Below are 14,604 nucleotides of genomic sequence, written 5' to 3' on the forward strand. Positions count from 1 at the left end.
ATCCCCACTAACACCATCCCAGAACCAACACCTCTCCTCCACCATCCTCTCCGCCCTCCACCGCAGCCCTCATTACACCCTAACCCTCCTAACCTCCCCCCGCCAAACCCCCTACCTCCCCCCCTCCGTCCCCGCCTCCGCCCTAACCCACCACACGACCGACTTCAGCTTCCCCTCCCTGCGCGCCGCTTTCACAGGGCAGGACCTCGTCATCAGCACCCTCGGCGGGGGGGACTTTGTGCTACAGACCCGGACCATAAATGCGTGTGTCGCGGCGGGCGTGAAGCGGTTTGTTGCGCATGAGTTTGGGCAGGACAGCTTGAACAAAGCTGTGCAGGGGAGGGTGCCGCCGGGGAGGGAGAGGGCAAGGGTGGTGGCGTTTCTGAGAGAGATGCAGACGGCGGGGGAGGCGGAGGAGGGAGAGGCGAAAGGGCAGGGGCATAAGCGTACTGATGGGGAGGCGAATGGGCGCTGCAACGATTGCGTGTGCGGCGAGGCGCACGGACAGGGCATCTCTGTTCAGACGACCAGTGGGTTCGAGAATGAGTTCGAGTGGGTGGGGGTCGCTGTGGGCTGTATACTCGATCAGAAGCTCATCAGTGGAGATCTGGGGTTTGATCTCAAGTGGCAGAGTGCCACGGTGCACGGCACGGGGAAGGAGCGGTTCGCGGTTACGAGTCTGGCCAGGGTCGGCGAGGTGGTTGCGAGAGTGGTGGAGCGCTGGGAGCTGGTCAAGAACCAGTATCTGTACGCTGCGGGATGCATCACGACTGCAGATGAGATCTTGGGGTGTTTGGAGAAGGCGATGGGCAAGCGGTGGACTGTCGGCCATGTGGAAACAGAGCAGTGCGTGAGGGAAGGAGAGCAGCGGATACGCTCGGGATTCCCGGACGCTGGCATGTTCCTCATTGAGCGGAGTGTGCTGTATGATGAGGAGCTCGGGGCAGTCAAGGCTTTCGAGGAGAAGGATGCGAAGAGCGCGCTTGATCTGAAAGCAGAGGACCTCGACCATTTGGTCAGCCATGCAGTGCACGACTTTGAGCATCATGGCAAAGCCGACTGTGGGTGCGGCTAGGCGAATACGGTCCACGAAATACTGTACTGTTTGTAACGGCGACTGTTCAAAGGTAGATAAAGGAGTTCGCGTCTCTTAGTATTATCTAATACGGTTGATAGCAGTGACAAAAAAAAGTGCAGGCAATAGTTGGTATACAACTGTGTTGCCAGATGCCCTGCCTTCGGCAGCCCAATTGCGCTGCGACGGAGGAAGTAGACTTTTCCTTCCGTGTTGCCGGATCTCTGCGTCTGTTGAGGAACTTTACGTTTCTGAAGTGATTGCATACGCTTTGGGCGGTTCCCGGCAGTTGTGTTTTCAGAACGTGTGCCTCGTTACCACATTCAGCGAGTTCTGTCTTCCGCAAAAGCGAGCATCGGACGTTCTCGAGATACTCCAAGGGCTCGAGTCGGATAGCGCAAGGCCCATTCGCCTTTTGTGTGCGGTCTATTCCGCATCGTGAGCCCATTGTCGGCCGCAGGACAAGCTGAAGCTCCTCGGGCAGCAGCTTATTACATGCCGCAGCCCGCTCTTTTCACTCGACGCATCGTCCTTGGAGTCTGGGTGCAAAGGTTGAGTTAGATTAGCCGCATTTACGGCCACAGATACCACGCGGAGTAAACTCTTGTCGATGCGCTGGAAATTTTAGAGAGTCCTCGAAACAGGCGAATTACAAGTCCTATGCGCGTATGGCTAGCGTTCTTAAGGAATCTGGCTGGTGTAAGGCAACCTTGCCGCTGGCTGCGTCGTGTCCAGTCCGTTGTATATTCAACGCCGTTGCTTCCGCAGGGTTGGAGACTGCAGGTGGTGCGCCTCAGCTTGGCTTGATTGCTATGCCTGTCTCCTCCATCTTGCTTCACTAGACGTGGTATGGGTGATCGTGCTGTACCATGGTCGCGTCCTGTAGCAATCGGTATGCTGAGGTGAGGTTTGAGGGCGCGTCGCTTACCGCAGCGGTGGGCTGGAGCACAGTTGGTGTTTTAGCTTGTCATCCACTGTTCTAATCTTAGCTGAACAGAGTCACATAGAACCTAGAACTGAGTTCCTCCTCACGAAGATCACGCTTCCCGGCATGCTGGAGTTACACTGAAATTTTCTGGAACACCTGGGCCGTCATGCGCTTCTATCTCCTCGATATCTTACTCTTCATTAAGAAATTTTAAACGAGGCCCTTGAGGAGTTTGACCGCTTCTTCACAAAACTGATCATTAAGGCCTGCTAGGAAAGGGATCATGTGCAGCTGTGAAGGCCTGAGAGTACGCTCAAGCGGTAAAATTGCTGAAGCCAAGTATGATTACCGCGATAGGAAGAAAAGGGTAGAACACGCGGAAGCGAAACATGGGCCATAATAGGCGGGAAACGATGATGCGACTATAAAAGTTTGGAAGTAAGGAGAGAGGATTCCATCGATAAGCTTGCGCATGGATGGGATTACGAACTCCTTCTTGTCTAAGTAGCACCAGTAGGGTATCGCCCGAGGCACCAACCGGCCATCAGTTGCCTTATAGAGAGAGGCGTACATTAGTGTGTAAGGCGAGCAATCATGATTTCTTCGGCGAGAGCGAGGTTGCGCTGTGTAATGAGGATCATTCACCGACCTCTAGGCTGCCATGGGAAGGTAAGATGAGAGGAAGTCAGATCTGCGAAGGCTGGAGAGCCTCAAATATGAGGATTTCACCTGGCGCCCGACAAGAAGCCGCTTCTCATGCTCTACCAAAGCATCTTACACAGCCGTCAGCACGGAAATCTTGTGGTACCTGTCCTTAATCTAGGGCCTGTGGCCGTTGAATCGGCAGGCGCCACAGGGCGCGGTAAGAACTATGCTTAGTCGATGCTTGATTGATGCTTCGACAACGGCCGGGAGACATCTATTGTTGTGCTTTTGCACGTCCAGGAATGCTCAGAAGCAGGACCAAGTCCAGACGCATCGCTTCGGATACATCGCCGGATGGCTGCGTCTGACTGTTGGAGGACGAGCTATGCCGCATTCCGCGCCCACAGGAACCATTAAAAGTCGGCGGCGGCTCAGGGACTGGGGCTGGCTGCACGTGTAGATGTCGTACAGCGCTCCCTTTGTGGGCCGTTCTCCGAGTAAACGGTCTACTATCCGGATGACGTGCAGCAACTAGGCGGGTCTGGGCATGTGCTGCGTGCTCGTGTCCACTTTGAATAGCGTAGCGCGGAGCACTTGCCCACCACGCCGGCAGATGGTGTGGTGGGTCTGACAGGAAAATGTCCTGGGGTAGACAGGAAACGGTGGTGAGGGCGTGGATGATTCTGATGCCGCTTCGCTCGCTTGGAACCCGGAAGGTTTCAGCATGCTCTCACCTCGACAACCTCGACCGCGAACAGCGACAGCGACACGGCCATCGTCGCAACCCCTGGAGACGACGCGGTCCTCCATTTGCTTGCCTTGAAAAGCGTCTGAGCGAGCCGGTCGTGAGGCTAAGGTTTGACGATAGCCTTCCTTTGTCAGTTTCGTGACGCGAGCCAATACTCAAACAGCGCTGTGCGCTAGTGAGCGGCATCACCGCGATCCAATGCGGTGTCAATGGATGCCTGACATTGGACAGTACGCAAAGATCGGTCTTCGCAGCAGGGCTCGATCGTGGCCCTGTTCTTGAGCTATGGGATGCGCTTTGGTTAAGCGCCGGAATGCCTCACTCTGACTGTCCTTACTCAAAGCGCGGATGGGGCATGCCCAGGCGTCTGTCTTCGGGCTATTCAAGCCAAGCCTTGTTCCGAAGATGAGACTGTTGCCAGCGGCAGAAGTACCTTTGGACATGGTTGATATCGTCATGCTCGTTGACTTTTACAATATGGTAACTGAACCCGTCGATTTCCCTCTCTCAGACCTTTGTCCGTGTCACTCATTTCCGTCGGCGAACCCCTTCCATTCGTTTTTCTACTGGGGCAGGCTCCCTTTGCGTGTTGACCGCGGAAGAGGCAAATCTCGCACTACACATTCCTTCGTTGGGATTTTCACGGTTTGGCCGCGTCTGTCACTGTCACGAGGCAACCCTCAAGTCCTACGCAGTAGTGGCATTCTTCTTTGTGGCTGCACGTTGTATGTGCTCCGACGCTCAACTTCCCTTGCTTCCCTTCCCCAGGTCTCGGATATCCGTGCGGATGCACGTCGCCACACCCGGCTGAGCAGCTGTCATGCACTGCCTTTTCTGAACTGACCGACACACAAAGTGCAGTTTGTATAGACGCTAGATTATCGCATCCTTCGAACAATCCGGAAAAGGCCTACCAACGGAATTTAATGCGCGCAGCTGTCTGTCTACATCGTCAGATTCGTCCAGATGATTGCAGGGCTGACGATGCAAAAGGTACCGGTCATCTTATATCAGGGCCCTTCCCCTCGTTCCGAACCTATCTCGCCGTGGTGCGCCGGCAATGTACCCTTACAGCCATACGCAGACGCAACCACCTCAGTCGCAGCGGGTACAAGATAGTACTATATCCGCATCGCGATCTAGCGGCTGGTATTCGTCCCCAAGACATGACAGCTCTACCTTGGAAGACTACCAGAGTCATGCTCAACGAAATGATTGTCTTTCCTTATGTTCTGTGGACGCTGCACATGTCGCTGGGCCCAATGCCACGGCTGCCGACCTCCTCCATGGTAACCAATTAGCAGCGGCCAACATCCTACTCCACTGTTCTCAGAATACCTTAATGAATGCCGGTGAGTACCTGTGACATGTTGCAAGCTGCGCACTAATTATGGCACAGATCTGTGGAGCCAGAAGGCATACGCAGACTTCGGCTTCTCGAATGCGGACCCAGACTTGCTCGACCATAGTTACGACTTCATGGTTGACGAGAACACGTCCATCATAGACCTCCGGCAGACTACCGGCATCGGCGATGATGTTAATACTACGAGTCAACCCGCACCATCTGGACGGCGTATGTCGGAGTCATCCTTCTCAATGTCGAGCGGCGGCGTGATTGCCGATTTCTCGACCTACGAAGATTCGTCTGCCTCGGAAAAATTCGCTTGCACACCTGACCACGAAGCACGGAGCAACCCTGAACGGCCCTTCTATTCGTTTTCACCCATGGCGTCCCCCAGGCGCTCCCCTGTCAAGAGTGCGCCGCACGTCAACCACCGTCGCGGCTCACCATCACCACATACCGCAATACGATCCTCTCCGTACAATATGGTCAGCGACCGTAACAAGCGGTGGTCTACTGGCATGCACGGTCCCGTTCAAGTGCCCCTCAGCTCGCACACTCTACTCAGCGTCCAGAACCGGTTCACACCCTACACCAGGAGGCACAACTCGCATCATTCTTTCTCCACGTTTGCTCCGAGCCCTCTTCTGAGCGGACAGCCGCCAGCTTACAATGCCCTCTGCTCACAACCGCATGTGTTCCCACCAAGCTTCGTTCCGGGATTGCCGTCCAAGCGAATGGCGCAACCCCAGGTTTCTCAACCACTCCCTTCTCAAGGACCCTCCCACCTCCACAGCGCCGCGAAGCAGCACAACAGCTGCTCGTCACAGTTCGCCGCCCTCTCCGACGCACCCGATCTATACTCCTCACTGCGTCAAGAAGCGGCCAACCCTCCAGAAGAGGACATGAACCCCTCTGACCCAAAACTCGTCCCCCATGAGCAAGACCTCCGCTTCATCGGTGATCTGTACACACCGCGATGGGTTCGCGGCCATGGCCACAAACGCGAGGGCTGGTGCGGCCTATGCCAACCGGGTCGATGGCTTGTGCTCAAAAACAGTGCATTCTGGTACGACAAGAGCTTCACTCACGGCGTTAGCGCCGCCGGCGCTCCCTTCCAAGGTCCGCTGGAGACGAGGCGGATTGATGGGAATCCTGATGCTTGGGAAGGCCTTTGTGGGAGCTGTGGTGGGTGGATTGCGCTGAAGAGTAGTAAGAATGGGACGACGTGGTTCAGGCATGCTTACAAGGTCAGTGTACCGCGGCTTTACGAAAGACCGTGGTCCATGGCTTTGATTGTGCGTTCTTTTGGCTGACTTGCTCTCCTAGTGTCACGTGCATCCAAAGGCAAAGGATGCCCCGAAGCGGCGTAGGGAAACGAGCCAACAACTCCGCGCTCGAGCTCTGTCTTCCGCTTCCTCCGCCTCGTCTAGATCTAAGGGTCCATCGGCAGATGCGTCGCCCATCCAGCTGCAGAGCGGGTCGTCGGTCGAAAGCAACTCCAAACTGGCGGTGCATGATCTGCAACCCGCGGTCAGCGACGCGTCCCTGGCGAGTTCCTCAACTGGGACGACGGTCATGACTTCATTCGATTCCTTCGCATGTTTTCTTTGAGTTGCTGTAGATGTCCTTCACCAATCTCGCGTGTGTTGTACTTCGTAGTGGATTTTTCCCTCGTAGATGTGCTTTTCGTGCTTGTTATAGGGCAGTTAAGGTAATGATGTTATGATGTTGGGAGACCGATGGAAGAAGCGGATAATGATTCGGCCTTTAGCGTGCATTGCGTGTCTTTCTCGATTGCTTTCTTATTGTCACACTCAAATCCTTGTCGTTTGTCATGCGTGCAACCGGCACGTGTAGTTTAAGCAGGGAAGCCAATGATCGAACGGCTTTAGTCTCGGTGGACCAGGTAGTGTAAGCCCTGGTTGGGCAACTAGTTTGAGAAATCATAGTACCTGCATCTCCTCAGTCTCCCGTTGGAACCTATCCGATTCTTCGTAGCACATTTGCAAGAGCGAGTCGCCGACCACAAAGCAGAAATATGATCAGTCGTGCTAGACGCCAGGCCACTTCTGTGGCTGTGACAGCTTCACGCGTCCTGCCGCAGCAAGCCCCTGCGCCGCTGTGCAAGCGTTGACACACCTCAGACAGATACAGTTGTTCTGCATTCAGTCCAACACATCCGCAGGCGGGCCGACAGGCCGGCCAGCCGTATGGCGCCCTCGCACTTGTGAACTTCTTGGAAAGAGGTACCACTAGTCTAGAAGCCTGGAGGCCGCATCTACCATCAGCTGATTGTGCAGCGAGGCAGCCGCTTCATGGCTAAAGGTGAGTATATCAGGAAGTGATGATGCGGTATGCCGGGGATTGGTGAAGTTGATCTTCATCTCCGAGCATCGCGTCCGCTTTTCACAGAAGTTCTAATGATACTGAGCCGTACCAGGTGCATAGAGAACAGATAGGTCTTCAGTCAGCTTAGGAAAGTCACGAATAGCAGCAGCTCCTTATAATATACTGCTGTATAAGCGTGTTTAAGCCATATCTAAAGGTGGAGTGGCTAGAGTGAAGATCTTTGGAAAGGTGGTAAACCTAATAGATATCGGTGATTTCGGAGCGAGGTAGGACTCCGGCAATTCAGGAGGCCAGCGACTTCTATCACCCGCATGAGCAGGTACATCGAGGACAACAAGTAGCCTTTTAACTATATACCTGGACTCTACTTTGCACTCCCACCGTCCCTCCAACGCCCTCCTCAACCAACGCTTTACCGAAGGTTGGTCAACAAGTACGCAGTCCCAGCCCACGCCTCCCTAACACTGGGCACGATCTGATTCGGCGGCAGCACAAACCCATAAGTGCCCGTATCCCTCAGCTCAGCCGTAAACGTATACTCAGCCCTGCTAACATCATTCGCATAGTCCACACTGTCGCCATTAACCGGATAGATGGTATTGCAAATCGGGCCCGTCTTGAACGGCGTGCCATACAGCGCCTGCGCCGCCGTCGCAAAGCCGCGCGCCAGGGACTGCAGTTCCGTGTTCTTGGCGGAGACGGTCGTGCAGCTGTAGCCGTAGGGCGTCATGAAGAGCTGCGAGTACGCGTGCCAGTCGATGTACATCTTGATGCCGGTGGTGTCGCGCAGGCGGTTCAGGTAGCCGTAGAGGCCCTTGACCTCGGGGGAGGAGCCTTGGGAGGGCCCTCGGAAGGACTCGGAGCACGGGTTTGTGGAGGACCCGCTGCCGACCCATTGGTAGGGCCAGTTGCGGTTCACGTCTGTACCGATGCAGGAGCTGCCGGCGTTGGTGGCGCGGTTCTTGCGCCAGAGGCGGTCGGTGGTTTGGGAGTAGACGAAGCCTGAGGGGTGTTAGGGAGAGTCATCGGAGGAGAATTGAGGAACAAGAGGTGTCTTCTGGTGGGAGAGGCTCACCATCTGGGTTCACAACCGGGAAGATGTAGTAGTCGTATTTGTCGACGAATGCCTTGACACTAGCATCGGTGGCATACGAGGAGAGCATGAAGTATGCCGTGTACTGGCTGACCTAAACGAGGGGTAAGCAGTGCACTTGAAGCTGCGTGACGTGCCACCACTGGAGACATACCATGGTAGTGATCCACTCGCGTGCATGGACGGTCGAGTGGAAGACCACAGCTTTCTTCGTCCCCTTGCCGCCGGCACCCCAGATATGAATACCGGTAATGGGGCGGCCCTGGACCGTGGTGCCGGAGGTGACGATCTCGGCATTGTTGGGGTACTTCGCTACCAGATCACGCATGAACTGCACATGCTCGGCGTACGGATGGTAGGAGTTGAAGAAGGTGATATCGGCGGCAGCAAAAGCTAGATAGGAAAGGCAGGTCAGCGAAATGAACCTCGAACATAGTAGGGGCCCAATACATACCTGAAACCTGTTCTTGCGCCGCAATAGAGACGCCCAAGTCATCATGCATGACCGTAGAATTGAGGCCCGCCTCCTCGAAAGCCTGGAGCTGCTTCGGTGCAACTACGACATCGAGATGTCCGGTGTTCTCAGCACCATCGATCCACTTGTCGAGGCCGAGAGCCGTGACAGTGTCTTCGACCGCGGCCAGGTTGTCGCCAGCGGAGACACGGAAGACCTTGAATCCGTCATAGCTGACCTTCTTGTTGACGGCTGCGGCAGACGCCGAGGACAGCAGAAGAGAAGTGAGAATGAGGGACTTCATGATAACGGATGACGCGAAGAGGGAGTTCGTCAGTCCTGAGCCTGAGGATAGAGAACGGGACTGGGAGGCCTGAAGCCTTTATTTGTGGGGGCGACGCCGGCATCTTACTTGTACTACCTATGCAACACAGTCTAGATGCACCAATTACCAAATGAAGCTACTGAAGTCAAGTAAGACGAAATAAGCAGGAGAGTTACCAACCGTAAGATAGCAGGACATCGTTGTCTGACCTTCCGAGAGCGGCGTAGGGACTGCTTTAGCCCATCTCGAGTGATTGTCCGCATGATTGCTGTTGCGGCGCCAAGTTCACCATAGTGCCAAGCATCATATAATGGCATTCCTGGGGATGATACACTAATTGGCTGGAGCCGCCCCGAACCGCCCCCCTGCGGGTCATCTCTGTGTCGCGGAAGGTTCGCCGTATGCCCCAGCGCACCGATCGATTGGGGCGTTTCCAGGCGCCTAGCCGTCGTCCAGCCGTCGCCCCTGAGATTTCGGACAGGCGTCTCAAAACGTCGTGCAAGGATGATGCGGGAGGCCGTAGGATCTAACCGGATGAAGGAGGTGTTTTGGAGGACCAGCAGCCGCAGACGACCTGGGGGCCACCAACTGCTCGATCTGGACATCATCGGCCTTGTGCTTGTGCGCTGTGATATGGATAGCGGGCAAGCGCCTGGAGCGTGAAACAGAAAGTCCTCGGGATTTTCAATCCATGAACTCTTGATAGCGTCACCGGCCATCGCCGGCCCGACTGGCAGTTCATCCGCACTTACTGAGGCTGTGTTCAGACGTTCAGCTCTTTGTATGTACGAAGGCTGAGGCTCGGCACAAAGGGAAGAGTGGTCCGCAGTGACCAGTATATATAGATGCTTCACGTTATTAGCACCGTCTTACGAGGCGGTGGTCGCGTTCTGCCATGCCGAGAAGGTCGTTTTACTCGTTTGTACCACGCCACTACGCGACATGTACATCGACACCGGTATGCTACAAGGCGCCGGTTAAAGGCGGCCCGTCTAGTGAATATGGCTACAGAAGATAGAGTGGAAAGGTTGATAGCAGTCGATATAGTAAACAAAACACCTGCAATGCTTGCCGAGCGTGCACCGCTGAAGCACGCGCAAAACGTCTCCCAGCACCTGGATATCAGCCACACCCTCCATCTGCGCGACACCCGACGCGGGGTCGTCGCGAGACGATGACTACTTCTTTTCCAATTAGCGCGCCACTTGATGAATTACCCGAGTCTTATGACAACGCTCAATCTAGCTTCTTGAATATGTTAGGCGTCGGCAACGGCCCACTTGGAGGGCCCGGTATGTCTTGCTGCGACGGGGCACTCGGTCCCGGCATGCCCTGCGGACTCCCCTCTCGATCGCCCTTGGATCCGAAGTACTTGTAGAATTCGCCCTTATCCTCGAAAGGTCTGGGGCCCAGTAGCCTGATCATGTCGTCTCGACTTAGCACCTCCTTCTTCAGCAGCTCCTCCGCAATGATCCCAACTTGGTCCTTCTTCTCCGTCAACAGGTCTTTGCACTGCTTGTACGCCTCGTCCACGATGCGGCGGACCTCGATATCGATGTTCCTGGCCGTCTCCTCGCTGAAAGGCTTGTGTAGCTGCTGCTGATTATCGTCCTCGAAGTAAACAAAGCCAATCTTGCGACTCATGCCGAACTTGGTGACCATAGCCGTCGCCATACGGGTGACCTTGTTGAAGTCGTCGCTAGCTCCACTCGTCACAGTGTCGAAGTGCAGCTCCTCGCTCACTCGGCCGCCGAGTGTCATGGCCATGCGGTCCATGAGCTGGTGTACGTTCATTAGGTAGGTGTCGCCTGACGGCAGGTATTGTGCGTAGCCCAAAGCTCCCTGGCCACGTGGTATAATGGAGACTTTGAGCAGCGGGTCCGCATACTTGAAGTACCAGCCGCAAATGGCGTGGCCAGCTTCATGGTAGGCTACAGTCCTCTTTTCTTCTGGGGAGAGGACGAGTGATTTCTTCTCGAGACCACCGATTACACGCTCGATCGCTTGCTCAAAGTGGGTCATCGCTACCGTGTCGGCTTTGCCCCGGGCCGCTGTCACACCATACATATCAGCAAATATTCTAGCGTTATGAATCGAACTGATGAATGCCAGATGAATGACAACTCACCAATGAGGGCTGCCTCATTGACACAATTGGCAATATCAGCACCAGAGAAGCCGGGGGTTAGCGCCGCGAGCCGGCCTTGGAGATGCTCGATATCTTCGTTTGTAACAATTTTCTTGAGGTGGACGCCGAAGATCTGCTTGCGGCCATCCATCGTGGGCTTGTCAATCGTAATGTGTCTGTCGAAGCGTCCTGGGCGCATGAGCGCCTTGTCAAGGACATCCGGTCGGTTAGTGCCCGCAAGAACGACAACCTGCTCAGAGGTGTTGAAGCCGTCCATCTCCGTCAGAATCTGGTTTAGTGTGCTTTCTCGCTCGTCGTTACCACCGCCAAAGTTCTGCTTTGCTCGCGATTTGCCAATGGCGTCGATTTCGTCAATGAAGATGATGCAGGGGGTATTCTTGCGTGCGTTCGCGAAAAGATCTCGTACTCGAGACGGACCAACACCGACGAACATCTCAACAAACTCGGAACCGCTGACGCTGAAGAAGGGCACTTGTGACTCGCCAGCTGTCGCCTTCGCGAGCAGTGTTTTACCAGTACCAGGTGGGCCGGATAAAATTGCACCACGTGGTATCTTTGCGCCAAGCTTTTGATAGACGCCTGGCTCCTTCAAGAAACTGACGAACTCCATGATCTCCTGCTTCGCCTCGTCCATGCCGGCAACATCCGAAAACTTGACCTTGATATCTGTCTCGTGGTTGAACTTCTTGGCTCTGCTCTTGCCCATGCCGAATATGCCACTCTGACCGCCTGCGCCGGATGCGGCGCGCTTTGAGAGCCAGAAGATGGCGCCGATGAAGAGGAGGGTAGGGCCGAAGGACAGGAACGTGCCAAACCATGATATCTCATCCGAGTAGGCTACGGGTATCCGCTCTGTACCGGGTATCCGCATCTCAGACTGCGCCTCGTCCATCTTTCGCTCGAATGCCTCCACAGAGCCGATGGTAAAGTAGTAGTGGAAGTTGGCGTGTGCAGCGGGTGAATCAGGGTACGTTGCGGCGACAGCGTCTCTGTGTAGATAGACTCTCGCGCGATTGTGGTTAAGCACCACAATCTTCTCCACGAGACCCTTGTCCAAGAACGTTGTCCGGAACTCTTGCCACGTTATCTCTCTGGAGTTCTCACCCGGTACAGCCATTCGGAAGAGCAAGTAGGCAACGAAAGCCGATGTGAGGAATGTGCCCGTGTCGACCTTGAACTCTCTGAACGGACCATTGCCACCCTCTTTGCCTCTGCCCTGGCTCTTGCTCTTACTTTCTCCTGGGCCCGGATCGTGTGCCCCAGCCTTTTGCTTCGGTACCTCATCCTTCAGTTTTGGTTGGCTCCCTTCCAGTCTCTCCTTCGCTTCCCGTAGGAGCCGCATAGTGGAATCTTGATCCATAGGTCCGCCCTTTTCTGTTGCCTTGCGAGCCATCCCAGTGACCATCCTGACAAGCTTTGCGGCTGTTGCAAGGTCCATCGGTGTGCCACTCTCCATGCTCTTCATGACCTCGCGAAGCTCTGTGGGTATGCCTTCCTCCTTGATCTGATGGAAAGCCTTCTCAACCTCCTTGGCTTGCGCCGCAGGCATGCCAGTCTTCAAATTGCCGAGCAGGTCATCTAATGCCTTCTCCTCCTCCGGCGATAGCTTGGTATAGCCTAGGCGGGACCCATCAGGCTTCGCGTCCGAAGGCGAGGGCGATATAGGGCTCTTGCCACTGTAGAACTGATCAAAGCCTTGTGCCGAGTTCCCCGCCTGCTTGTCCTGACCCTCTGCTACGTCCTTGTCTGCCGCACCTTCTTTGCCATTATTTTGCCCCTTGGGATTTTTGGGATCTTCGGGCTTGACGGTCGCATACCCTCGTATCCGCTGGTTTGCACAGGTGTATCTAGACAGGCCAGACGGACAGCGCGAGAAGGTGGATGTGCGGGAGGCGGATTCGATGCTATGCCGTGATAGTCGTGCAACACCGCCGGACCGCCGAAGAAAGGTTGTCATAACTGCAGCGAGGGTGAGAGAGGTAGAGATGGCTGGAAGTTGTCAGACAAAGTCGCTGCAGCCTCAGCCCGTGGGAGTGAAGGCGATGAAGTTTAGGTTGATGAAGGCGACTCTCTGCAGCACTTGAACGCGTGCATGACTGATCTATGACGGGTCTGTCAAACTGTCCGCCAGCGCCGCTCGCTTCCTCGGCATGTTCCGCACGCCATCTGAACCTCTCTTTTGACTTCAGCCACTGTCTTTATGATCATCATGTTAATCCTCTCCAAACAGAGCCGTTTCCACTAAAACCGAGTATAATCAGCCGACTACCAAATGCCTCTCATAACCATTTCATGTGTTACGGATGGCTAAAAGCAGACTCGAGCTGCTCTAGGTGGTTGGATGGAACAATGTTATTGCTATAGTCTCTGTATGCTGTCTTCTTTGGCCGCGCTATCTTCTTACGGGGTCCTTCTCATTTCCTAAGTCTACACAGTCCGTTCCGTTTCCATCAGAACTCTTTGTTACCCGATCACCATGCACTCAATATCGCTCGCCGCGTAATCACGTGACGTGCTTCTGCTTTTCTTTGTCCCGTCTACCGTGCTAGGCTTTTCAGCGGTCCAGCAAGAGTGCTTCCCTCCGACACCCGGTTGATTTTATCAATCCGGAACGATCTTTGCACATGCGTTCCCCCTGCAGCAAACAACGCATTGAACACGCACCGGAGTTGCCGACGAATGGAGCCTGGGCGAATGCCGCCTTCTACGGTGTTTTCTGCTATTATGGCTCTCATGTTCTGTTGGGTCGCCAAGATTGGCTCCCGCATCGCATCGTATAGGTAATGTTATGCTAGCCAACCCTCAACCAACCTCTACTTTTCTCACTGGCAATTTTCAAACTCGAAATCCTTATAGTGCCACGCCCTGTTGTTCTTCAAAGTATGGGTGAGGCGTATTACTCGGTCTTCCTATCTTGACAGACGGATACTATATCGAGGACAATGCATACAATGCATTGTTCGCACCCTCACCAGCTTCACACTGGTGTCAATGTCGCGCCACCACAGGCTCAATGTCAACAATGCCGATTCAGTTTGCTTTATAAAGGCCTCTGACTCCGTGTCAAGAACTTTTTACCCATCGGTTCACACTAGAAGTGAGGAGTCGAACAATCAACGAATCACCAGAAACACACCTTAAGCCTCCAACATCACATCCGGTATCAAAGTCATCAACTTCTGCTTCCGATGGAGTCTACTAAGGATCAAACGCCACGGAGTGCTCCAACCGGCGCTGCCTTGGTGGCACTTGCACATCAGGCTGCATCTTCCGCCCCAGTTCAAGCCTCCGAAGGCCAGAACAACTATGTCGTCGCGGCTCCTCTTCCACCTCCGTCTGGACAGACGTGGACCTGCTGCAGGTGTGGCTCTAGAAATGACGAAGACGATGACTGGTGCCGCAACGGCTCGTGCAGACACCAAGGGGATGCTTGTTGGGTTTGTGAGAGCGACTGAACAGGATCAGCGACTTGCGAAAGGTAAGCGGAAAA

At 54.8% G+C, this 14,604-nt stretch overlaps 4 protein-coding genes across 4 annotated transcripts; 2 read left to right on the top strand and 2 right to left on the bottom strand.

Moving 5' to 3' along the window:
- Positions 1–260: 260 nt before the first annotated feature.
- Positions 261–1,075, top strand: W97_08573 (uncharacterized protein; the record flags this gene model as incomplete). The annotated part of the gene is made up of 2 exons (XM_007786440.1): positions 261–264; positions 330–1,075. The coding sequence occupies 2 exons, from the start codon at positions 261–263 to the stop codon at positions 1,073–1,075; spliced, it is 750 nt and encodes a 249-aa protein (XP_007784630.1).
- Positions 1,076–4,738: 3,663 nt separating this feature from the next.
- Positions 4,739–6,355, top strand: W97_08574 (uncharacterized protein; the record flags this gene model as incomplete). The annotated part of the gene is made up of 3 exons (XM_007786441.1): positions 4,739–4,748; positions 4,796–5,991; positions 6,071–6,355. 3 exons carry the CDS (start codon positions 4,739–4,741, stop codon positions 6,353–6,355), a joined length of 1,491 nt encoding a protein of 496 aa, XP_007784631.1.
- Positions 6,356–7,505: 1,150 nt separating this feature from the next.
- W97_08575 (uncharacterized protein) lies at positions 7,506–8,944 on the bottom strand (the record flags this gene model as incomplete). The annotated part of the gene is made up of 4 exons (XM_007786442.1): positions 7,506–8,095; positions 8,169–8,280; positions 8,341–8,579; positions 8,641–8,944. The coding sequence occupies 4 exons, from the start codon at positions 8,942–8,944 to the stop codon at positions 7,506–7,508; spliced, it is 1,245 nt and encodes a 414-aa protein (XP_007784632.1).
- A 1,257-nt stretch (positions 8,945–10,201) lies between these two features.
- Positions 10,202–13,071, bottom strand: W97_08576 (AFG3 family protein; the record flags this gene model as incomplete). The annotated part of the gene is made up of 2 exons (XM_007786443.1): positions 10,202–11,016; positions 11,094–13,071. 2 exons carry the CDS (start codon positions 13,069–13,071, stop codon positions 10,202–10,204), a joined length of 2,793 nt encoding a protein of 930 aa, XP_007784633.1.
- Between the last annotated feature and the right edge of the window lie 1,533 nt (positions 13,072–14,604).

This window comes from Coniosporium apollinis, assembly GCF_000281105.1.
Source record: "Coniosporium apollinis CBS 100218 chromosome Unknown supercont1.58, whole genome shotgun sequence".
Classification (NCBI taxonomy): Eukaryota; Fungi; Ascomycota; class Dothideomycetes; genus Coniosporium; species Coniosporium apollinis.